The sequence below is a fragment of the Opisthorchis viverrini genome (genome assembly GCF_000715545.1).
Source record: "Opisthorchis viverrini unplaced genomic scaffold opera_v5_28, whole genome shotgun sequence".
NCBI classification, from domain to species: Eukaryota; Metazoa; Platyhelminthes; class Trematoda; order Opisthorchiida; family Opisthorchiidae; genus Opisthorchis; species Opisthorchis viverrini.
The window spans coordinates 423044-449053 of NW_008751684.1; the positions used below are offsets into that span (position 1 = coordinate 423044).

Consider the following 26010-nt stretch of genomic DNA (forward strand, 5'->3'; position numbering starts at 1 on the left):
GTAACTTCGAAAGTCCGATTCGGCAGATTCACAAAGTTATGGCTTCATATACAGTATTCAACATTTTTCCGTCGGGAAAGCTAATGATCTTCCGGATTTTAATTGATTTCATCCCTCAACTTAAATGTGGATTCTTGTATCCAAATAAAGGGCGTAAAGAGATTTGCTAAATACTCTCATCCGCGTAACAAGTTGGGTTTCAACAGAACCCTCATCTGAGTCGATCTGAGTATCTCGTTTATGCTGTTCTTCAACCGAATGTGCTGGACGTGGTCCTCTCTTGATTCAGTCAGTATTTGATGGTATTTACAAAAAGAGTCGTTAAAAAAGATGTGCAAAAACCTCACCTCACTAAAACCACTTCAATCACTTCGGGGAGATCTGGCTGGGCGCGGATACTTCCTTTCCCAACGAATACCAATCTGTGTGGTCCTCAGGCGCAATTGTCTTCAGGATAGGTACCAGGAAGCAGTATTATTGCACAGCTTTCTGTTGAATATCACCCATTTTGTATATTTACCATGCATGTAACGATTTTCTAGCGTTCTACTCTAAGTTTGTACAGGTAATTCGTGAGAAACGAGTTGTTTAACCCTCTGCAAAGCAGGTAGCTCTGAAATAGGCGAACTTAATCGTTTTTGAGGTAATGGAAACACTAGCAAAAGGCCTATGACTTTTCTTATTACAGTGGCAGTTTTCTTTTTTGCAGTTTGTGACTACTTCGTGGACCACGACTAACAGGGATTGGATTCTTGGCCGCTAAATTCAAAGCTCCCTCCCACCAACACACATGGTCTTGTCAGCATGCGCTGATAAGTTCGATTCGTAGATCTTATAAAAGACCGCATTTCAGAATTCCGCCTCTAGGAGATTTTCGTAAGAGCAAGAGACGAAAGTGCACCAATCAGTCTAGTCCGTCTGCCTCAAACGGTGGTGTAAGCTGAAACTTTTATGAAAATAAAAAGACTTAGTTATTGTTGGTTAGTTGTGCACACCATTTGTGGCTATCATAGGGTGCTGCAGACTCAATCGTGGTGCTCGTGAAGCACAATCATCTAAATCCCGTATGACAGGCTCTCTAAAAAGTGCCGCTACTGATGCGGAACCAAGGAAGAACGGGAAAACGTCTTGCAGATGACCGGATTTTTCTTCTCTTGCTAGTATAACGTGTTGCTCGAATGGATTGCGTTGTTTATTCTGTACTACCCAAAGGGTTTACAGGATTCAAGTTGTCTTGAGATACGAATGGCTGCAGTTTTTCTCCGCTTTTGAAATGTTCCCACCGGCAAAATTCTAGTAGTTATTGTGTCCTCGGATTTGCCTAAGTGACCCCGCTTGTCTTTGATTCCTGGTAAAAATCTCAAAAGGATCTTTAATTTGAATGAAACCGCACTCAGTAATCCTCGGGGTCAAAGTAACAGGACACGGTACAACCGTGTGTATACTTCAGCACCGGTGTTGTTAAATGTCGGACGAATTAACCCACTCAAGTACCTGAGAAGTGTCTTGGTTCGGCCTGCACATTCCTGAGGTTCAGCGTTCACGAATTCGCGATATACTGTCACTGAGGTTTTGTTCAAAATTTGTTTCAAAAACTGGTCACCCATCCGGGTTGAGTGGAATTATTTCGGATATCCTACATTTGAATTGAAGTCTGAGTCCACAGGAATCTTTTCTGATCGGCGGCCGGAGATCTAAACATAGATTGAATGTAGGCGCAATCACCTGTCGGTTGCGTACTACAAGTGCCAGCGTAAACTGGTGTCAAAATTTATTGAGAGTGGTACATGCGTTTGAACGTCAAATAGTGCGAACTCGTATTTAGGTTGGTTGCTGACACCCATTCGCAGCTGACGTGGGCGACTCCCTTGACTCGACCGGTGCCGCTAATTCGTTAGGAAATTTGGCTACTTGGGCGTATTTAAGTAGTTGCTCTTTAATTATCCACGCGATCCTGGCGTAGAACCCCATAAGCACAAATGCGGTCCGTGGCTGCGTGGTTTTGCTTCTTATGGTGAAAACGTGTCAACCAGAGCGGGACTCGACCGACTCTGCTACACGTGACTTATGAGACTCAGTCAGGATTAAACACTTAGTATCTTGACTCTAAGGACCGCATGCAAGTTACCGTTAGTTTGCTGAAAATGTTTCAGAGAAACTAAACTAGTCGAGAAAACGTGACAGACCCGACGACAGAGTGAATAAGCTATGTTGTAATAGTCAGACTTGGACGTGATAAATTTCCTCTGGTAAGAGTTCATAAAATAGCCTGTCGATCTTAGCTATGATTTTCGTAAAGTAATGGGGTTTACGATCGATTTACGCGTCATCTTCAGTCTGAGTAGGTTTCTTTGGTGTTGTTCATCCTGCTGTTTGCATTCACAGCCAAGCATCCATATCTTTTTAAATAATAATGGTTCCTCACTGTGGCTAAAGTAGGAATCTCTTATGTTGGCCTTAGTGTTGGTGAGCATTACATTATGCTGCCGTCTTCACTTGCATCTAATGTCGTCTGAAACCGTACTCGTACATCAGGGTGAAACGGTCTCACCCACAACTTCGGTTAGCTGAACTATTATCCTGAGATATCGATTGTCGGGGGACAGAAATTATTTGTTTGTAAAACTCCCGACTGCCAAGTTATTTGTCTGAACACTAACCATTCTACGGTATCCATACCACTACCGGAAAGGCAATACTTGTCAATTACCTTGGTATTGTGCCGTACCTAGTTGTATCGTATAACGGAAGCATTTGGTTGAATATCCTTGCACTCTGGTGCGCGAGTTCCGGTAGTTACAAGGCGCTGCAGGAGCTAATATGTTCCAAAGATATTCACTAAAGAATCTGGCGGCGGACAGCCCAACTGAGTTCACGGATTAAATCTTTGTTGCACTCTTTCTTGGCCAGTGCCAGACTTTGCAACTTGGTGTTTTCTACATATAAAGGAGTTTCCGGGTATCCTAACAGCGCACACTGAGAATCTGACCTCGTGAGATATAATCGGCTCGCTTGGGGGATATATATAAAGCCATCAAAATTATCGTTGAGGTCATGATTGTACATTTTGTCCAAAAGAAAACCAAAAGCCGTGTTTGGAACACCCGACTCCAGATAGAGCTTGCTTTGTCTCATACAAATTTCGTGGTCTTATCCACTTGTTCACTCTGGTTAAACAGAATCTGTTTCAAATAGGGGCGTAGCAACTGTGTTGCGACAAGATAATCGTTTTTTATTCTTACACTGTCGACCAGTTCGTACCAAGGAATTGATTTTTAAGCTTTACTTCGGCCCACTTCAGCTCAGTGGCAAAAAGCTATCTGAGGTCATTTGATGGTTTTACATTCCCATGATGACGCTTTTTCACTTGACCTGCTGATCTCTTTTCAACAGGAATCGTTCAAAGGCATCGAGGACCTACTGAACAAAATCCAGAGCGGTCGTTCCTATCTTCTGCAACGCTTAGACAGACTTGAGATACGAGGTGATGTTTTGTTGCGCTACTTCTGTTCCAATGATCGGATTCGCTTATTTGGAGATTTATCACTTAACGGGAACGGCGTTGTACGTTGATTTAGGTTAATTACACCTCTCCCCATGGAAATCTTGTTGGTAGAGAGAGGTAACCAGCAAAATAAACGCAGTTACAATCTGGACTGCATAAAATCGGTTGCGTGGCTAGGACAGGGTTTATGGGCTTTTAGGTATACTTGTAAGTGGTGCGTGATTTGGACGACGTCAGTATGTGATTAGCTAGTGCACTCCCCACGTCGTGAAACGATTTTTTCGGCTATTCTGTGAGAAAACAGGCACTATAGCCTCTCTTACTAAAATACCTTCTATCATCCATAAGATTTTCATCCATCAGTCCTCTGATATCCTGTAGATTTTTCAGTTCATTTGGTCGCGTACCGTATCACTGAACCCAATTGGAAAGCTTATCGTTACATTGAGAGTCTTTCGGCTTCCTGTTGCTGCAGATTTGAACAACACACGGACATCCTAACATCAATAAGCTGCAGATCCAATTCTCATCCCAACTTGATCTCATCAGTAAAGGAGTAAACAATCAATGGCGCTGGATTTTCACAGTTAATGTGCTTTAGTGAGGTAAACGCACGTGGTCCTCTTTGATGCTGGAAGTAGTCCATGCATTTTTCATTACATAGTCCTGCCAGTTCTAAACACTGGTCCGCTGGCAATTTCACGATGGATAGCTGGAGGTAGCCCATGAGTTAGTACATGGTCTCCTGGACAAGAGTTCTGTCATCCATAACTTAGCGGTTGAACCTATTTAGACCCAGGCGTTGTCCTATCCGCTGTGGTTCTTTAGAGACAGATGGTAGCTACCCTTGGTCGGCGTTGTGTATTCAGTGGGACCCTGTATCGCTTTTCAAATCTGCTTGCACCATCAGCTTATACTACAGTTGGCTCATCAGAGTCAAGCGATAAACATCATCACAGACATCAGTCGAGCCCACGAATGCTGGTACTCTGTCCACACATGTAAAACCGGCGTGTCATTTACTTCACGTTCTATCCGGCTCATGAACGTTTTGGCTTCTGTTCGCTGACTTGCAATTGTCTGCTTAACAATTTTCATTTCCAGAGCGAGACCTAATAAAAGAATTGTCGTCCCGCGTGATGGATCCACGTTTTGGGAGATCAGAAGATCATCATCGAACCAATATGGTTACCCTAAATAGAGCACTTGAAAAGCGGCTCAGGGGATTGGAGGACGATTGCCGCCGCTGGCGATCAGATTCTCAAGCAGCTATGGATGCGTTTCGACGGCTGCTTGAGTCAGCATTGAGCGGCCAGCTTTATCAGACCCATTCACCCCCGGTGCCGGAACCAAAATCAACCCTGATGCAACCTGGATGTAAATCTCGAGCCGTTCCTCGTCGTACCTTCAAAGGAAGGCGGGCCTTAACCCCACCATGCGTCTCATGCCCTTCGGCGAAACCTAGACGATGTTTTTCAGCGGATTTCCCAAGCAGGCGAGGCTACGCCAATGAGGTATTTGACCAATCGCATTCACGTCCGATCAGCTTCCTGTTCCCCTAGGTTTTGCAACCAAAACTGTCAGATGCTTAAAATAAGTTTCTAAGGACGTAAAATATTCGATGCTTCATACCAGCGAAGCTATTTTGAGGGCTTTGCTGACATGAAACTAAGAGAAGGGGCACGTCTCCTCACCGGTGATCAATCCTTTTAATCGATGGGCACTAATAAATTTTTATTTATTAGTGGTACTTCATTTAAATAACCTGTCCTCTCAGCCAGCTGTAGTTGGTTGAAATCATTGTCACGTTGAATTTCATTACAGTGCGTTGGCATTAACCGTATTTTTCAGCTTCTGAGATTTTCTCGACATGGATCGCTTACTTTTGCTACCCTCTCTGCCGCAAGCAGCCATCGAACACCTAATTAAGTCTTCCATATGTTTGAGTATAATTTGGTGAGTTCCGGTGGATTCAATGCTCATCATCCCAGTGTTAGGTCGATAATGACCAGTTTAGCTAGCCGTTGCTAGTTCCCACTCCGTAAAAGGCACCAGACCTGAGTACCCAATCAATTAGCTACTTCGGCTAATTTCCATTTCCAGAGCTGCATGAGCTACCTATGCTGAATTCTTCTGCTTGTCTGTCCATCATTCAGTATTCAGCAACACATCCAGTGGTCTTGTGGGCCACGGGGTGAAGTTAATTAGTAGCAGTTATCCGGTAGCGATATTCTCAGAAGTCAGTAAACCTTTCTATCTAGATATGATTTACAGAAATGTCTCATCTTCTAGGTTTAGAAGAGTACCTGGCCGAAGTTTTCATATATTTGTGGCCCGTTGACAGACTGTATTGAACCCTTGGGTTTTGTGAGCCATTTCTTTTGCCTCCTTGGTTTAGGTCAATATTCTCAGACTAAAGCACATGGTCCATGTGAGTTTCGGTTGCTTTTGGGTTACTCATGCAGTTTCAGGTCGGTTTCCAAGGTACCTTATTCAAGGCACTTTATTCACACATTTCAGACACTCAGTTCGGAATTGCATTTCACTCAACAAGAACGAGATGATTATCTTTATTCGTTAGAGCGAACAAAACATATGCTTCGGAACTCCATAAAGAGCTCGAAGTTTCCTCCCACAAGACCTAGATCCGATGTGAGTCACTTGAGGTGCTCAAAACCTAGCGGCCACTATTTTCTTGTTTGCTAGTCTTCTAAAGTGTCTGTTTTTTACATGCCACCATTACTTTATTCCACCATTTCTGACAACTCAGGAGAATGTACAACGTTGCCGCATATATACCTCAATTCCAAAGATGGCTGGAACTACTAGAAACATTGTTAAAACTAGATACGACTAACAAGTCAAAAGGCTTTCCTTATTCTTCCTTGCGGATGTGACACTTTGGTACGACCTTTCACGGTGCGAGGCATACCATGAAAAATGAGCCACTTATATTCAGTTACTCATCAGTAGGTAGGCGCTGTTCTTTTACACAGAATTCACGTGACCGTTCGATACATCCATTTTTCACCCAATGAGCTCAATGTGCTCCATCTTGTTTTCATTATTGCTTGCGTGGGCAGTCACATATGTAGCGGGTCGCATTTCGCGTACAATCGATTTATGGTTGTTTCGCAGCCAATCGCTTCGTTTCCGCCACAGCATCCCTCGGTTTTCAGTCCAGTCCGCCCTAGAACGAAAGGAAAGAAAATTTCTGTTCATTTCCAATGGCCAGTGGTTACCCCCTTTCAGGTTCATCAGATCCTCACGCATCGCATTACTCTTCCGCCATTCTAGAAGCAGTTGCTGATACAACCTGCTGGGATAACCTCACCGTATAAATCATAGGCGTAAGAATCAATGAGCTCACATCTCACACAAATGTTTGAGCAGGCTTGAGCTGCATTATCAGGAGTGGATGGGTACTTGGTGATAAACCCACCTGGAAAACGAACGGGTTTGATTCGTGTGTGTGTGTGTGTGTGTAAATGGGGGGGGCGTCTATAAAACTAGGTTTATCTATAGAGTTCATAGACGGGTTTGATCGTGTGTGTGTGTGTGTGTGTAAATGGGGGGGGCGTCTATAAAACTAGGTTTATCTATAGAGTTCATAGAAAGTTGTTCCGATACGTGAATGCTTTGGTGTCTCCCCCATTGGTTCTTTGGGGTAGACAGGTCGGGTATGTGAATTTACAAATCTGGTTGTCCTTATTTTGCCAGTGGTAGCTAACTGTAGTCGTACCCTGATCGTAGCTATTATGGTCTTCGGAAACGGTGACCAGTTACCAGTTAGGGTCGAACTGAAATCACTCTTAATGTGAGGGACCCTCCGCCAGTAATGCTGATGGAGAAGACATTACTTCATGTGTGTGGTAATTTCCTTCCAATAAAATGCAGCATATTTCTTCATGTTGACGATAACTCTTGGCATGAAATTCAGCACAACGTTGAACTATTTAGTACGGAATATAACCAAAGTCTGTAAACTTACTAGACGGTCACTAAAGTCAGGTTTTAGCTTCCAGGTCAACTTGGCTTTAGACCTCCTAGTTACCGGCATGTATCCATCCACTCTGGCCGAAGCAAAATGTACTGTGTAGCCTACTGTAGTCTAGAAAGTGTTATGAAACTTTAAAAGTCTTTGCTCGTGAATTAGAGAAGCAAGCTCGTGGAAATTTTTATTCTATTTATCGACAGTTGGGGCTATCAATCCAGAACTAGTTTACTCACCGGGAGCGGAGGGCTTTTTATAGGCGCTGAATTATCTTATGAACAAAACGCGAGTATTTTTTGCGCGGTTTCTACCGAACTCAAACCTGGTTTCCCGGTGCTAAGCAATAAGATCGCTTTATGTTTTTTTTCCGGTTAGGAAAACTGGCGTTGTGAACCAAATGAGATCACGCAGTTGCGTCAAGAACGAGACAACCTCCGCTCACTGCTGGATGGAAAACTGGGTTGTGAACCAAATGAGATCACGCAGTTGCGTCAAGAACGAGACAACCTCCGCTCACTGCTGGATACATTTGAGCGTCAATTGTCTGATGTGAGTAACAACTGCAATTCTGCTTGGTTTGGTTCCCGTGAGTTTTGTTGCTTCACTAATCTCAGGTTAAACTGCGTTATTTTATCTGCACACAGTATTGGTAGGCTCTTTCTATAATCTCCTTTCTGGTCATATGTCATTTTACTATCTTTGGATTGGTGAAAACTCCGGTTGGTCATCCGTCAAACTGTATTCATCTGATGGCAGGAAGAGTGTGTAGGATAACAGCCGTCGATTTCCTTTTGGAAGGTAGGTGGAATAAGCCAGATTATCAGTCCACGTATCTTTTACCAAGTGCATAACTAACTAAGCTGCTGGACCACCTATGTCCCACGCCAAGCTTCATGTCACGCAATTCCGTTTCCCTGTGTCTCAGCGCCAACTAAAGGGCAAAGAATGGAGGCCCGACAGGAAAGAACTGCCAACATCCTCTGTGATAGCCCGTGATTTGCAGCTCATGTGGGACATCTAGACGGTTGAATTCGAGTAGTTGGATGGGGGGGATATGGATGCGTACCGCCAGTTCTCAGCATTCCTTGAAGTTCATACTGCTCTGGTCGACACCGACGAGTCATTGTTGTTGTCTTCAGTATTATTCATTAGACGACCCAAATACCCGATGATTTGCCCTCTTGTTGATGTTCCACTCCCCCCGTTCTCTCAGATTCAAAGCAATATCCGTGTACTTACACAAGAACGTAATAATCTTTGTGAACAGTTACAGCAGGTGAGAAGGTCATTCCCGCATCGTTTGTTTTTTACGCTTCGGGCAGCATATCCTTTCTAATTTGTTATCTTTGGTAGCGTGTTGTTGCTCATTCACTGTACGTAAGTATTGATTTCCTTGCGCGCTTTGTTACTTGTTCTTGAAGTCTTCATACCTGGCCGATTTTTACATCCCCAGACATCTTACCCGTGCATGACCCTCTAGAGCACATACTGCTTCCGATTCTGCTCACAGGTTGTTTGATCATCGCAAAACACCCATCGAGAGCTACAGTAGAAAACGTCTCGCAACTACTCACAAGTAGTAGAAGCTTATTTTGCAGATTGAAGCTGTCTGTGCAGCCGTATCGCTTTGAAGTTCCGACACATAAATGACAAAGTTAGAAAACTTTATTAAGAAAGGCTACTCCTAATGAGGTATATGCTATAAGATCGGTATGGGGTAGACACTAGTGGACTTACAGTTTTGATTAAGTGTGTTACCCATAGGTTGTTGTGGTAAACGGCTCGCACTTGGGTCATTCCTTCGTTCTCCACTTTCAAGTGTGCGGCGTAAATGAAATGTACTATGAACGAGGATGTGTTTCTGAATCCAATTTAACTGGATAAACACTGATCAACTTATTGAAGACCTTACAATTGCCCCGTTGCGGATGAATACATGGGAATCAGTCACCAAACGACCAATACTCTAATTTTTTGATAATTTCTTACGCAAAAACCCCTGTAGCGTGTGCCTGGCTACTACTTACTCCACTCCAAAATGCATTTGGTCCTTCTCTGGAAGCTGACGTGGAAGATATGGTGGAATTATATGTTGGATCTTCACTCCGCGTTGTGCCCCTTTAAGTTCGAACAGGTTACCTTCAGACGTTTCGTCGGTATTTTGATCGCTTTTGCTTCGCATCATCATGGTGCATAATGAACTACGACCGTATGAAAAGTGGCAATATGTTTACGTATTAGTAGCTCGGATGAGTTAACTGACTGTTGACGTATGGCAGCTGGCCTGCTTGCCAAGCTTAGCAATTGATTTACAAGCTTTTCGTCACCGTACGATGTCGAACGTCGCATCAGTTGTCCCACTACATGGTACACCTACCAAACCGCTCCTTCTCTGGCCAAAGGCGAAGTAAAGACTCCTATCTGCACTGAGAGGACAGTGTTTCTATAGTTGACCAATGCCTGCCCCGTAGAGCTAAGCTTAGCATTAGAGTAAAAGTCGAGGTCTTCTAGCTTTCGTTCGTCCTGTTATTCTCCATGGATGCGAGATCTGGCGGTACGGGGTTATCCGAAAATCTTAGGTTTCTTACCTTTGATGTCTAGGTTTTATCCTGAAAACAAAGGGGACCGACAGGTTTTCCAGCGAGGCCATTTGACTATGTCCTTTCGCCATTTTGCAACTACTCACACTTATACGGCGATGTTTGCCATGGTGTGTTCATGTTAATTCCATGCCAGGCATTATCGTCGTGGAAATCAGTTGATAACATGACTCGATATGATCGAACCCGGATTTGACTGTCCTGGTTTCTGTTTCGTCAACGATTTCCGTCGCTTGAAGCATTTCTGTGTCGTCACCTGCCTCAGTCTTGCCAGCTGTCAACCTCGAGTAGCTGTGACTCAGGACATTTATGGAGCCGAATTGTCATATCGTAGTAAGAGTGAATCTGTCTATACGCTACACATCACCATGCCTGCTGGAATCGGGTGAAATTCTACACTTTGAAATAATCAAAGATTTGTTAGCGAGACAACATACAACAGAAATATCCGTTATCTAATGTAAAATTAAGATCATTCTACCATTGTTTTTACTGCCTTTTGCAGTCCGTCTACTCGAACCGTTTTCCTCACATGGTGCTTAAAACCGTGGTTGAGTTTCTCAAGCATACCCCGAAAACATCGTGCCCCTAATCTAGTCGCCATCAGAGAGAAATAAGACATATTGACTGCTATGCGCCAAGCATCCTGCAGGTCAAACTAAGCTCATTGAAAGACACATCACTTTTGGCGCTCGGTTCCTTATATTAGGTAGTAACCATGTCGTGAATATGTTTGGCATCATGTGACAGCGAAAACACCCCTCTGTTATGTTTATCAACTTCAGACTCAATGTGAATTATCTCAGACTCGGGACCAACTTTTACGTTTGGAGGCTTTGAATGACTGTCGCCAATTTTCCACACAACCTACCACCCCTTCTTTTGGTGAGCCTCGATCCTCAAATATCACACGATCTATTGTGCGCCATTTGGAGAAAGATCGGGATCATCTAGCTGAAGTGTTGCGCCAAATGACCACAGAACGTGACTCACTTCAGGATCGTTTGCACGACATCACCACTCAGAATCTGAATGAGAAAGCTAAATGGCTTCAACGCGTCGAGGATACTGAACAAGAGCTGGACCGTCTAAGACAGAGAAGAGAATCTGATGCTCATAGCTTAGCAGATATGAGCTGCCGGATCAACTTGCTCGAAACGGAACGTCGTGAACTGGTTAGTTTCTAGACTTTTTTCCTCGCTGTTTCACTGTGTGTGAAATTACGAAGGGTTCAATACATTGGTCATGCATGCAAGACCTTGCTTTACCCCTCCAGAACATGTTTAGTTATTTTTTGTGCAGCCGGCTTATTTGATCCCGGAAGGAATTGCGATTTGATAATTACCCATCAGCATGTGTAGTTGTGTTAAAATAACTGAACCCTGGAGGTGGTAACTGAGCCTGTATGATACCGTTTTCTTCCAACGGTGAAACCTTCCAAATTAGGACATCAGTCGGCATGACAAGACTGTCTTCGAGCGAATAATGTCCCGTGCATGACACGGACACTTGATTAAATGCCCGGAATGTGCCCCTTCTTATTCTCAGACATTCCGCGTAAACTTAAAAATGTGCTAGTGATATTGTGGTTCTGTTACACCGAATTATGAAGCTATCCTGAATTTTGTGACGCTCGAACGGGTAAGGGCTGTTTTGCTTCAAACCCTTTCGTTCAGTCGTCGATATCATATTGTCTGCTTACAACGGCCAAACGCACATAATGGCCTGTTCGTCAAGTGTCTGACTAACATGGGTGTATTCGTTGGATTAATCGTACGAACCTATATTTCACTATCAAGTCTAGTCATCTAGAGTATCCAGCCGATTTTGATTCGTCAAATGTTCACTTGGCTTGCTTCTGCTAATCAGCTTACCGAAAACTGAGTGGTTACTGTTAGTGGCTACTCACAATACATCCACACAAGTGCTGGTGTGAATGCCGTGTCAGTAAGTGGGTTTATGACTCACCCGCCACCATGCTGGCTCTTTTCATGCGAATGTTTACTGAACCTGTCAAAACACAAATCAAAGCGAGCCCCCACAACTACCGATCACAGTTTGGACTTCGGTAGATGATGCATCTACTCTATGTTGTTTTCTGACAAAACCTACTCTTTGTTTTAATGTCAGCTGTCGAGCCATCGACTTAAAATCGTAAGCACATAAGTAGCCCTCATCAGGTTTGCTATTTAGTGAGTTGCAAAACGAGGTGATGGGGCAACAGAAAGTATTGTGTTCGGGTCTGATAGGTGTCCCTGAGTTTAATGCCGCTCTAATGAGCTCTTGGGAAAATCTAAGGTATTCCTGTATCTGAGTGACCCCTATTTGTTGAATTTTACTGGAATGTAGACTAGGTTATCTGGGTATCGCGTACTTCTGGTCTGTTCAAAAAATCATATCATGAATCTCACTAGTGGTACTGGAGTACGCTTATTACCCATCTAGTTTGGAACATTTATTCACAACCTTCAGCCAGCAAACACCTCTGGTAGGTGGAATTCGAGGTTCCGGCCACTGGTCTTGACACTTATCCAGGTGTATCTTTTAAGCTTCATGATGGTGCCATTCAACTAGCTCTGTTTGCGTAGATATTCAGCTACTGGGTGTTCTAAAGCTTCTCAGTCCACTCTCATGCCATCAGGTATAATCGTGCATCGGAGGCCTGCGGGTAACCCCACAACTTGGTACACAAGTGGATGTTTTGCTAGGACAAGGAGGTTGTTGTAGCTGGGAAGCTTAGGATCACCTTATGTTGATGTGTACACCGTCCTGATTAATTTGTTGACAAAAATAGCTACTGCTCCGCCTTTTCATAGCTGGATCGTCTCGACGGGTTGGCGAATACTCGTTCTAAGGATGACCGATTAGCCACTGCCGAACGGAATCTTTGTACTGTGCAGACTAGACTGGACCAGGTGCAACAGGAATGCGAAGTATGTTTCCTTTGACTCTCTCTAACCACTAGCCTCTGAATATACCTGGGGCTTTTTTTCATCCATCTAGAACAGTTGATTTTTAAGTCGGGATTTAACCTTACGTCTTCCTCGACATACCGGTGACCAATTTTCTTCTATATCAGCTGAATTTCACTCGCTCGCTCGCTCACTCACTCACTCACTCACTCACCCACTCACTCACTCACTCACTCACTCACCCACTCACTCACTCACTCACTCACTCACCCACTCACTCACTCACTCACTCACTCACCCACTCACTCACTCACTCACTCACTCACCCACTCACTCACTCACTCACTCACTCACCCACTCACTCACTCACTCACTCACTCACCCACTCACTCACTCACTCACTCACTCACCCACTCACTCACTCACTCACTCACTCACCCACTCACTCACTCACTCACTCACTCACCCACTCACTCACTCACTCACTCACTCACCCACTCACTCACTCACTCACTCACTCACCCACTCACTCACTCACTCACTCACTCACCCACTCACTCACTCACTCACTCACTCACCCACTCACTCACTCACTCACTCACTCACCCACTCACTCACTCACTCACTCACTCACCCACTCACTCACTCACTCACTCACTCACCCACTCACTCACTCACTCACTCACTCACCCACTCACTCACTCACTCACTCACTCACCCACTCACTCACTCACTCACTCACTCACCCACTCACTCACTCACTCACTCACTCACCCACTCACTCACTCACTCACTCACTCACTCACTCACTCACTCACTCACTCACTCACTCACTCACTCACTCACTCACTCACTCACTCACTCACTCACTCACTCACTCACTCACTCACTCACTCACTCACTCACTCACTCACTCACTCACTCACTCACTCACTCACTCACTCACTCACTCACTCACTCACTCACTCACTCACTCACTCACTCACTCACTCACTCACTCACTCAATTCGTTCTTCTATTCACGTTTTCAATGCTTTGAAGTATTGATTAGGAGCTCATAGGGTTTTCAGCTTGGCCATTCAATGCACCTATGGAATTCGAATACATCACCGTTGTGCTTGTTATCAGTTGACACCTAGTATTTGGTCATTACCAACTTACTTTCCTTTTTCGCCACTGTAAACCAGTGCCCCACCGATTTCCAAAGTTTACATTCTTTCGATTGATTTTTCGTGCTGGTGAGCTGTGTTTTCCTTGTTCTCTTGTTCATCGATTGGCCTTTTAGTTCGTACCTAAGCCGTCCTGTGTCCAAAATATGACATGGATTTATTTTTTCTGCCTTGATACATAAACTGAAATTTCAAAGGCATTTCTCAAATACAAATTTGTCTTGAGTACTCATCTTCGTCGACGTTACGTCGACGAATTCATGTTGTTGGTTTCCGTCGTGTTTGTAAGCATCTTTTTAGTACAACTGGAGTCACTAGCTAACCGGCTGTGAATCCTAGAATACATCGATGACGTGCAGATGTCCCCACTAATGGCCAGACAGAAAAACAAACCTATGCCCCACAACTGGATCGAATTCTCGGTTTACTTCCCTACAAATTTTGTGCGAGCTCTCTGACCAATCCGGTCAATGGCGAGAAATGTGCGTGATTCAAGTTTGACCTGAAGAAACACGTTAGACAAGTCTGTTGTAGCCCATAAACACCAAAGTAGACCAATAAATTTGCTTCTGGCAGTCATCGATTCATCCCAAAAAGGAAGGATAAAGCCGTATGCCCCGTCGAGACGTTTCACCCATCATCACCTGTGCCGACAGGACCGAACGAGCTCCAAAATATCATATTGTGGTGTTTATAACTCATTTTATCAATTCTCTAGTATTCCGTTTTTTTTTCTTCGTTGAATGCTGTGTTGCTAGATTGTTGCTCCATTGTTATCTCCCATATGACAGATGTTTTGTCCTATTTTAGATTTCGTTTACGTTGTTAGTTGATCGATACGGATGATTCATCCGAGTATTCATAGACTAGCCACAGTTGTTCTCTGGAGCAATCCCGGAATGTACCGACCAACGGTCATACCTTTCAAGGAGAGAATTTTTCTCAATGTGATCCCACCAGTAAGGGTAACATATGTGTGTTTAAATTTGGCTACATCTTTAATATGAAAAGTTGTTGTGAACCGAATGTCGCATAGAAATTTAAATTAGTTGCACAGAACGGAGTGCGTTAGTGAAGCTGGACGTGTTTCCTTTGCTTTTTAAGAAATGGCGTGATGAGGGAGTCAAATTGCGCCGCATCCTTCGACAGCTGGATCAAGAGAAAGATGCCATTCAAGCGACATTAGACATGCGAACCGAGCAATGTGAGACTCTGGAACGAGAACTGGCGAGGCTAACACGCCAGGCGAATGAACACCATGTAGGTTGGTTGCTCTTTTGTTCTGAGTTAATATTGGTATTGATAAGACTGTTTTATATCCTTTTTGCGGTCACCCTCTAATAAAATTCACTCTGCTACCTGACAGAAACGTCATCACAACTGGTTAAACGTTGTTCACAGCTAGTTGCTCAGTGCATCAACAGCCAACCCAAGTGTTCTTTAACAGGAGATCGGATCATACCTATAGAATTCATGACTCTGAACATGTCTGCACAACTAAGCAGTACTTCACGGTGCTTCTGCACAAACGTACACGAGGTGACTCGAGATCGCTCTGTGGTTAAAGTGCTAACCTACTGATCTGAAGGTCAGTGGTTCAAACCCAACCTCTGCATCTCAGTTGCTTCTGTCTTGGCTTGGGTGACCTGGCAGCATCTCAGCCCTCGTGCTTCCTTCAGGTGGTGTGCCAACTAGCCGCCAAAAGGATGTTACAGCAGAAGGATTACTTATTATGTTTATCGCACGAAAACCTCTGTTCGTTCAGTCCAACTGCTGTAGTTTGACATAGATTCGCCGTACGGTGACCGGAGGCTATGTGCAGGATTAGTGAGAGTATTTTCCGAGCAAGTCTACTCAATCTATCTTATCACTCAATATTTTTCTTGTAGAAATCAAGTCAGACTTCTGAGTTGCGCGTACTTCGGCTGACTGAATCGGTAGCTGAGCGAGATGCCGAATGCCGTCAGCTTGGTGAACGTACCGCCCTACTAGAGGTGGAGTTGAATCAGACGAAGGAAGCGCGTGACGGAGTTGCACAGGAGTTGAAGCAAACAAAGGTAGCCCCAGATGAAGTTGCTGCTCATTCACCATTTATTGTTGATTTATCTGTTTATAAGTCCAGTTATATTCTCCCACGTGACAAAACCTTATTATTTATTATATGAAGGTACTGAAACTGTCCTCTGACTCTGCAATTTTGAATTGGAAAAATATTCGAACCGGGTCATGAAGACATGTTAGCCGTTTGCTTCTCGTTTTCTGTATGTATATTTTTCTTGTTTGAATGTTTCAGCATTCATTTACTAAACCAGATTCCGGTTCAATGTGATTCTCATTCTAGGCTATTTACGAAGCGAGGTCAGTAGTTGGTGAGGCCATTCTGGTGCTCGCTGAAAGGTCTCATTTTTTGTTCCTATATGGATACGCGTTAACTCTTATTCGGTGGCATGTGATACTTGCTGCCGCACTTGACTCTGTCAAGTGTACAATCCAACTCTTTCAAGAGACATCACTGCCAAAATCTGAATTTGCTCCATGTGATCTTTGTGTGGTTACTGCTCAAACATTTCAAGTATATAACCACTGAAAAGGCATTATTTAGTTCGTGCAGTTCAGGACTCTAGTGAAGTTAGGACGGCGGTGATGCACATGAAGTCAGTCTTAGCAAACAAAGATTAATGGACAAGATCATATCATCATAGCCTGTTGCATACTGTTTGGTATCAGTTTTCTCTTCCAGAATCTTCTCAATTTTCTCATTTTGTTAACCCATTAGTCCATATGCGCCTAATAGCTTCTTGGGTTGCATGTCCTGTGCCTGTTCAACTTTACACTATTTACGTGTCATTCGTGATGTACAACGTTCTGCTTCTTAGCTACATACTTTTGAATCTCGAGATAGCTTAGTAGTTAAGGAGCAGACGGAAGATCCGTGATCCGAACACAACCTCAGCATCTCGATGGCTTCTGTGTAGGCTTTGGCAATCCTCGTGCATCCTTCGGCTAACGTGGCAACTATGAACCGACAAGGTGTTATGGCACCTTATGTCGCTATCAATGATTGTCGAAACCGTCCCATACGTTGTTATCTACGTCACTTGTGTTTGAATACCCATGTAGTTACCACGAGCAAATCTCACCGGCTCGAATGCGTAGATCTTATTTGACATTTTGGTTTCGGCCTTGATGCTCCAACGTTTCACACACCTCGTATCCATCCGGTATATCAATTAGATATGCTTGCATTTGAGTGGTTCGTGTAACCTACCGACCCACCTAAACGACAATCGAGTAAACGTCGTGTTCGTTCTCGTCCACCGGCTGTCTGTCAGAAGATTCCAGACAGGTGGTGACACCACTGCCTTCCTCTGGTTTTGCACTCGTTAGCAAACTAGTCGGCCCGAAGGGTGCTCTGTACCCTAAAACGTCAGAAAAGTCTACTTCGGGCTTCTGTGAGAAGGTCACTGCTAATGAACCCTTGAACTGGAGGTACGGGATTAACGCCAGGCAAATGTGTGTAACTCCTGGATAATTAATATAATTGGGCCATTTGTCACTGCGGGGATGATTTCGTTCACAATTCATACAATTCGGCATTCATTCGATCGTTTCCAAACTGTCAAAGTTCCCTGAGAGTCGTTTCTTTTCATATCTGGGTCTATGACACCGGAATCACACTATTTCCTAGATGTTCACGTACGTAAAAAGAAATTTAAAGAGTGGTAGTCAGTTAGATTTCGAAGACCGTACATGAAGCATGTAAGTCCTCACAGTGAATCAGAGTAGCAGCGATAGCAATACCAACGGTTTCATGACTCCACACTGTGCCCAAAACAACCAGTTCATCTCTGTTGTGCCTACCACGAGATCCATCTGTGTTCATTTCTCAGTGCGCCATCGGTTGTACCGTTTGACCAAGACGACTTGGTATTATTGAGACCCATATTTTCAGCTTCAGCCCGCTCATCATATTGTTTTTCACCCTGTATGACATTAATGGACTCCAAATACATTGAAAGGTTACAGAATCTCTCCATATTTATTATTTTTAAGCTTTTTTGATGCGTAGCTAAGTAACATCTGTAACCCTGTCATTGAAATCCGAAAACTTCCTCGGATCTCCCGGTTCTCAGCTCTTTCAAATCATCCACACGGAATATCTCTCATTGCACTGTCCGCTCCATGCTCGAGTAGATTTGTCAGGAACATTTTCATAAGGCCATCATTCGATGTTACTTATTTTTCAGTGTGATTTGGATGCAATGATCAGTGAGGTGAGAAACTTGACGATGAAACTTCATTGTGCCGCGGAAAAGGAAGTGGAACTTCAGAAACGTTTTGACACTTCTGCATTGGAGTTGTGTAAACTGAAGGAAACATGTTCCTGTGTGGAACAGGAGAGAATTAGTATACTAAACCAATACAGGTACGTTGAATAACGCCATGCTACACTTTTGTTCTTTCCCTCATCATATGCACACGTTACTATACTACTGATTCTTCATCACTGTTTTGTTTAACGTCCTCCTAGGGCCGATTGGCCTAAATACAGCAAAAAATTCCTTTGTGTTCCTTGACCTAAATACCTGTTGGTGGAAACCAGCACTTGGCAGCACCTAAAATTTGGAAGTGTTTAACATGCGCAGTGGCCGCAACCGTTTCTCATTTGCATAAAGTTCACCCGACGCGCGCGTGTGCGCCATGAACTGATCGATTTTTGTCCGTCCCCAGATGTGAATGAGTTTATTCACTCAGTGTTCCTTTCTTAGTTATTATTATAAGAAAAGAGCTAGATAAGCTTACTACGTGCTTTTGATGTTCTGCTTGCTAGGTCTGTACCAGAGATTTAACTCCTGATTTCAAAGAGAGGTCGATCCTACTTGAAATAACCAGCAATGGTTGGTATTCCGAAATGACGGCTAGAGGGATGACGCTGAAACCTAATGCACACTTTGACAGGCATACTGCAAGTTGAACATACATGGGCCTCTTAACAATGTCCGCGGGAAGTTTGGGTCAATCCCAATATGCGGTTGAAGTATCGTAAGCCGTTAAGCAAAATGAATATGCATCTTTTACCGATTCTCCATGTTTCACTTCCGGCTATACCTCGGTGATGATTCACTTTCTGGAGATAATAGTTTGTATATCCGTTAAATTTGCCCATTTTCCCCAAAACACAGAGACCTAACTGTTGAACTCGATGAAAAAGCTGCCATGATAGCGCGGTTGGAAAACCGGCTTCAGGATGCGCAGCACATTTGTTCAGTGCGTGAACACGAACTTTCCTCACTGCGACATCAGAACGAAGCAACACGGAAGGATGTGGTAGATTATCAGAAGGCAACACGCGCGCTCGAATCCCAGGTTGGTAGTTAGCCACTTCTAGTGATCTATGTATCTTTGTCCGTCTGCCACGCAAATACCCTTGTTGATCTATTATGATGAAGTAACAATTCATATCGTATATCACTCTAAGCTCCAGACAGTGTCAAGACAAAATAATGAGCTTTCTTTTCGAAGTTCCATGGACCAAGTACATTTCTTAAATTGCCAGTAGCTGCTGAGTATATCTGGATTTATGATTTTTAGAGGTTGCACCACAAACATTCACTGAACGTATGCTGAAACCGAACGACTTTGTTTTCTCCTGTCTGATCTTGCTGGTGTGTCGCCCCACCGTTGCTGTTCCTATACTATTTGTTTGCGTGTGTAGTTCATTCTATAAGATTAGAAATCAATACGGCCTGTATTTAACTTGTTAGCTAGTTGAAGTCGTTTTGCTCCTTCGGGCAACTCGTTTCTGTGAGTGCCTCCTATCGCAGGGCTCACAAATAGTGCGAATACCTTTTATGGACGGAGAAAGCTTGGTACTAAGGTGCTAGGATAGGAATTGGGGCCTTCGATGAACATGGAACCGGTAACACAAGAAATGAATAGCCTCATTTTGCCTCCTGACTGTTCGTTTGCGGTAAACATGTGTTAGTCATATCTCTACCCAAGGATTGAAGCGTGGCCGAGTGCCAAAATTATCGGCTATCATTTTGATTACCCGGATCTGAACTCCGCATGGGCGTCTTCAAGTTGGTTTCCATCGCCTGTCCTAATAGTCTGTACATATGTTGTTTGAGACTGGACTTTGGTGAATTCCATGATTTCCTTTTACTTTGCGCCATTTCTTATATACCTTTCGATGTTATTCTTCGGACGTCCTTCAATAGTGTTCACTGCTTACCCGAAACGCCTCGGAGTCGGAGGACAGGGTGAAACGGCTTCAGTTGGAAAACGAAGAAGTTCACCGGGAATTGACCGAAGTGCGAGCGTTGTGCGACCGTCTAGAACGACAGGCTCATACGGTCCAAAATCAGTTGACTACCGGCAATTTAGAAACCGATCAGTTGCGGGCTCATTTAGCCGAAACTGAACGGGAAATCTCGAACCTTCGAAAACAGGTATTGAAATTTTCTGATTTTCTGCATTTTGCTTGCTTGCTCCTATAGAAGCGTAGGACGCAGAAGCCACTTGATACCACCTTTCCAAGGCACATAATTAGACTACCTTTCTTTGCTTCGCCGGTCTGCGACAGTTTTAGCCTAGAATTTTCTCGTCGGATACTGTTGTGAAAACAGCACCGTCTGCATTCTCCAGTAAACCAAATCAGACTGTTTTCAACCGTTGGTTGTCTGGTAGGTAGGATAGGCGAAATAATTTGGCGAGCACTATCGCTTTATTGATTTTCGACTTTTCAGCCTCACTTTTGTGCCCACCGCCACATCCAAAAGGCTTTTACAGAATACCAGTCTTAATCTCCAAAATTCTGAAGGATGCGACCTGGTTTTCGAAAATTGTTGTCTACTCTCATTATTGGGAGACCACCTGTGCCTCCAAGGTAGCAAGTTTCTTTCGCCTGAAAGCTCTCGTAACATCAAACACTTTTGTGGAAAAACGGACCGTTTTTCCTTGATCACGTCCCGTGGCATGCTTACCGGTACAAAAGTGTTATGATGACTCGTGCCTGTGCGTGAGAAATTTTCCAAAAGTTAGAGTTTTCGGTATTTTAAATATAGGTTCTTTATCTAGGGCTTCGTTATCTGTGCTGATCACACAGACGTTTTGGTTGATTGGCAGTTTTCCGTCAATCCCTTCTTTTAACCGGACGGTCAGTTTCGTGAACTACCGCCCAAACGAGCTAGAGTGTCTTCACGTTGAGAGACGTTAAAAGGATTTACCACCTATCGATTCAGGAACAAGGATGAGAATACCTCCTCCCAATCGTCCACTGCTTTTCATGCAGTGCACGGATCACATTCACAAATAAACTCGTTCGAGCTGTTCATTAACTAGCTGACCCTTATAGACGTACACGTGCATCTAGAAGACGTGTCTGGAGGCACCGGACTTCTTCTCCAGTCTAATCCTCTCTGAGGGACCTAACCTCCCACGACGGAAGATGAAATACTTTCTGCTTTCCCGGGTGGCTGGTTTATTTTCCCTATACTGTCGTTGGATTTTTTTCATTTGACTGTCATTCCAAAGATTCTATGTCACAGTAGTAGCTGACACAATGACCCACCAAAGAATTGGACTCTGACGAGGCTCGACTTGACTCCGTCGACTAGTTACCTTTGGATACGCACCCAACGCCGTTCGCTGGAACAGTTCACTGACGAAATATCGATTTGAGGCAATACGGCTGAAGGATAGGGCGAAGCACAGTGCCACAATACGCGTGGAGTTTTTGACACTCGTCATTGTCTTCGTAGTCATGGCAACTTGTCACTTTTACTGACTCTAATTTGTGATCAGAACTCCATTGGTGCTCATTACTTAAATGACGAGGATTGACAAGCACTAATTAAGTTCACCATGTTACGGTAGTATGTGTAAATCACGCAAATCCAAGACTAGTAAACACCTATGACATTTCAATTCAGATTAGATAGCAACTTATAACACAGCCTCACGAAATCTGTCGTAAAGCTCCCGAATACGGATGAAATTACATTGAAGCAGCGTAAGAGGCACGCTATATAACTCTCATTAGTCACTCCTCCACGAGGAAACATTCTGGGGTCACCTAACAGGTTTTCCTCGAAGGGAGGAATACAGCGGCACATGATGAACTTCTGAAAAGAAGACGATATTTTTTCCTCATAATTGGGACGATATTTGCCACTGGGTTTCTGCTTACACGAGGCTGTGATTTATTCCGTTCTTGTAAGGACCCACACCCTCACCACAGTATCGTTTTTACAGTTTCTAAGTTTAATCATCTTTTGAACAAAAACACACCCAAACCTCTCTCTGAGAAGGAATCACTTCGACTCATGACTCGAGGTGCCAATCGGTACGTGACCACGTGTTGTTGACTCTGTTATCGAAGTATGAGTGTAGCTATGTCCTGTCTGAGTAAGAGCCAGTCACACTGTTGATCAACTAATCGTGACCAGCTGTACAGTACTTCTTCGCTTTTCAGCATAAATTGACTTCACTGATAGAATGAAACCTCCCTTGGGTTAGAGGTGTATTCGCTCGAAAACGCCTTGACGAGGGATGACGGGCTCGGACGCGCCTCGCCGAATCTGTCAAACCGATCTAGCAAAGATCGTCGGAAAACACATGGACCCACAGATGGACGGAGATGCGTGTTGTTTTGCATAACATCACACACTTTTGACCTCGGGATGGCAATCTCGCCATCAGCACTCGTCAACCAACCTGTTTATTGGCCCTCTCATGCGGTTGCCGTGGTCGTTGGAAACTGGTGAATTGATAATTAATCGAGTTGCCTAACGCATCTGCTGTCACAGAAATGCACTGGCACACCACTGTCGTTCAACCAGACTTGTGTCGTGCATGGTGTGTATACTCGGACTGGTGAATTCAGCAACCGTGATTTACAGTAACGAAGCGTTATTGTGAAAACAAGAGCAAATAGAAGAAGGACCTGGCGGCAAAGTTCCAAAGCTATTCGGCACTCCCGTATCTTCAGCATTTTACTCAGGCAATCTGAATTTAAAGTGCCATGGGCGTTACCTCGTACATACTGAACTAACCTATGAACTGGGTAATTCCCGGGGTACTCAATTCGCTGCAAACAATAGTCGGTTTATTTTTTTTGTTCCAGTTGAATCACGAAAAGGAGGCAGTTCGAAATTTGGAATCTGCTTTATCAACTAGCCGGGACAACGAACTGAAGGCACGAAAAGAAATACAGGTGCTTATTTGCGTGTCCTTCGCTTCATTTTCAGTGTGTTTGGACATTCTCTCTAGTGATGATGCTACCGTTGTTGAACGTCTCTTTCGTGATTATCATGAACATTGTCAACCTTTTTCAACTGATTCTTTCGTGTAGAGTCCTATATCCGCGCTGTCAAATAATCCCCTAGGACATACATGCCAGTGCCTCTATGCTATTTGTCGGTCCCCCGGCTTCTTATTTCCTCAGAAAGGTGTCCACAGCGGTGGTCTTGCTCTGATAATGCGCTTAATCAGGTCGACATCTGCTAATACGGCTAGGGTACCATTTAAACGTCTGAATTCAGATGGACGGACCTGCCATTGTTGTTTGCTGAAGTACGTTGGTGCAGTTGTCAGACTCTGAAATGAAACACCAGTATTCAAAACTTGTGTTGTTCTCAGAAAGAGATGCTACTGACTGCGCTTTGTAGAAAAATTACTGTGTAGTTTGGTTTGTATTCACCTGAATTGTCCTCAATGGGGAACCTATTTCCTTTTCCTTTTTTGTATTTCATATCAGGTGTGTATAGTGAAAGCTTGAATTCAATGAAATGCGACTCGCAGATACCATCCGTTTTTTGGGCGACATAAAAACAGCGCGAAATGCTATATATTGCATTAATAGATCCAACTAAATCGTTTGTTTAAACTTATCCTTTAAACTGCATTGTTTCATACGTCGTAATAGAATTTCCATCTAATTGAATGATTTAACCATTCCTATGAGAACAGCTCGGTTTGTTATAGCAACGGTGATGCCGTGTCCATGGTTTGGTAACCGTCAAGTCTCCTGTGGAGATCGATGGGTAGAATAAACCAAAATGCTATTCACCATTAACTGGTGGAGATTTTGCAAAGGTCTGAAGGCAGACGTGACCGTAGGTTGGTGAAGAACTTCTATGGAAAATACCTTTCTGCTTGTATGCTACTTCATAGTTTACGGCAGTGAAGCATCGGTGTTAAACACTGATGTCGTGCTATCGATGATGATGATGATGCTTCATAGTCCTGAATGCAGGCCTGTTTTCTGTGTGTTGATGCGGAAGGACGTACCAAACCTGGAACTGGCCAACTTGTTCAATTCCGTGCCTCGAAACAATAAGTGCTCCACCCAATTTTAAAGGTGCTTGATATCTGCATCATTCTTAGTTCATTTCTTCTTTATTATGAATAAATATCGGACATAGATTTTGCGGTGAAGTGATCAGTTGAGCGGGTCGTGGAAAGCAACCCTGTGCCCAACTGGCACATCACGTTCCCCGAGGGAGCAACACGGAATTATTGCAGCTAATATATGACAAAATGGTGATTTTCGTGAGGGAATTGTTTCATGAGCTGCGGAATCGGGGTCTAGGCAGTAATTAGCTCATGGAACATGAAATTCCTGTATATGAGTCTGCTTCATCAACTCCATAGCTCATCTCAGTCTCCGTAATTTCAGCCATTCAGCTGTATCTGAAGTGCATTTTCTTCACGAACAAAAATGGATGCATGAACCGGACCGCCATACACTGAACGCGGTGGTCTACCCGGTTCGTGTGTGTTGATGATGTGTATTGCAGAGCAGCAGCACAATGATTCAGGGGCTCCACTGACTCTGGAGCTGCGTCATGTATGTCATTGTCATGAACCTTTGGCTTGTCACGTCTCAGGCTCTCCATCTTTGGAGGCGTCAGGTGTCGATTGAGTTCAGGACATGATCGGGGGTTGGGAAAAGCTGCATCAATCTTCCGGTTTCAAGCAATAATCTCATCTACCAGTGCACTCAGACTTGTGTAAGGTTGCAGTTGTGCATCACATGTCAGATCGTACGGCAGCATCAGTTGACTTATCTGCAGCGCCTTGATTTCTTGACTGATTGTGCTCAGTATATGTGGGCTAGTGCTCAGCGGACATTTCTAACCCTGAGATGTAACTAACAAGCATGTCGATGGAAAAGTTAAAAAGAAATGGTTAGAGTCGGAAACAGCTTTCAGATCAACAACAAAAGACCACAACTGATGAAAGGAATGGTACAACCAGTCTAGCACCTGTCTGAATTTGTTTAGCGCGAAATCCGGCTCACCCTCTCCTAGAGCTTGCGTTAAGGAAAGCTAGCTGCATTGTTCTTGAGAGATGGGGAGATGGCCCAAGTGATTAGAGCGCGAATTTATTGACCGGAAGTTCCGTGGTTCGAATCCGACTTCCGCCACTCGACTTCCCCTGTCTAGGCTTGGGCAACCTGGCAGTATCCCAGCCCTCGTGCTTCCTTCGGGTGGCAAGGGAGCTAGGCACCGGAAGGGTGCTACAGCTGAACGCTTCTTGAGAGTGTTCAGCTCATCACTGGAGATGACACTCCTTGGAATGACCCGTTGATGCATTCCTTTCGCAAATAGGCTTGCTGACCCTCACCTTCAGTCTAGTCGATCGAACCGGAGCATGGCTGGCTCTTGATGCGGAAGCCTTCCACTTCGTAAATTCTAATGTTCAGCAATCTCCTTCGTCAATCTGTTGGTTATTTGGCGTTTGAGTTATTTGCATGCGCCACCATTCTAGCCAGTTACCGAGACTGTGTTTCTGATGTCAATGAGTGCTGGTGAGTTGGGTGAAT

The 26010-nt window shown here is 44.0% G+C and overlaps 2 protein-coding genes across 2 annotated transcripts in view; one reads left to right on the forward strand and one right to left on the reverse strand.

Annotated features, from left to right (window-relative positions):
• Positions 1 to 26010, forward strand: part of T265_02319 (hypothetical protein) — a gene marked incomplete at both ends in the record, with an annotated part of 47159 nt that overhangs the window by 18380 nt on the left and 2769 nt on the right. The window contains 14 exons of the mRNA XM_009166533.1: positions 3394 to 3484; positions 4610 to 5019; positions 5904 to 5936; positions 6026 to 6157; positions 7875 to 8048; positions 8713 to 8775; positions 10885 to 11274; positions 12916 to 13032; positions 15285 to 15440; positions 16070 to 16237; positions 18428 to 18606; positions 19364 to 19547; positions 20402 to 20632; positions 23308 to 23397. Coding sequence (XP_009164797.1) covers positions 3394 to 3484; positions 4610 to 5019; positions 5904 to 5936; positions 6026 to 6157; positions 7875 to 8048; positions 8713 to 8775; positions 10885 to 11274; positions 12916 to 13032; positions 15285 to 15440; positions 16070 to 16237; positions 18428 to 18606; positions 19364 to 19547; positions 20402 to 20632; positions 23308 to 23397 — 2418 coding nt within the window. The remainder of the gene's footprint in view (positions 1 to 3393; positions 3485 to 4609; positions 5020 to 5903; positions 5937 to 6025; positions 6158 to 7874; positions 8049 to 8712; positions 8776 to 10884; positions 11275 to 12915; positions 13033 to 15284; positions 15441 to 16069; positions 16238 to 18427; positions 18607 to 19363; positions 19548 to 20401; positions 20633 to 23307; positions 23398 to 26010) is intronic.
• On the reverse strand, positions 905 to 21947 carry T265_02320 (hypothetical protein; the record flags this gene model as incomplete). Its single annotated transcript, XM_009166534.1, has 3 exons — positions 905 to 940; positions 7497 to 7616; positions 21804 to 21947. The coding sequence occupies 3 exons, from the start codon at positions 21945 to 21947 to the stop codon at positions 905 to 907; spliced, it is 300 nt and encodes a 99-aa protein (XP_009164798.1).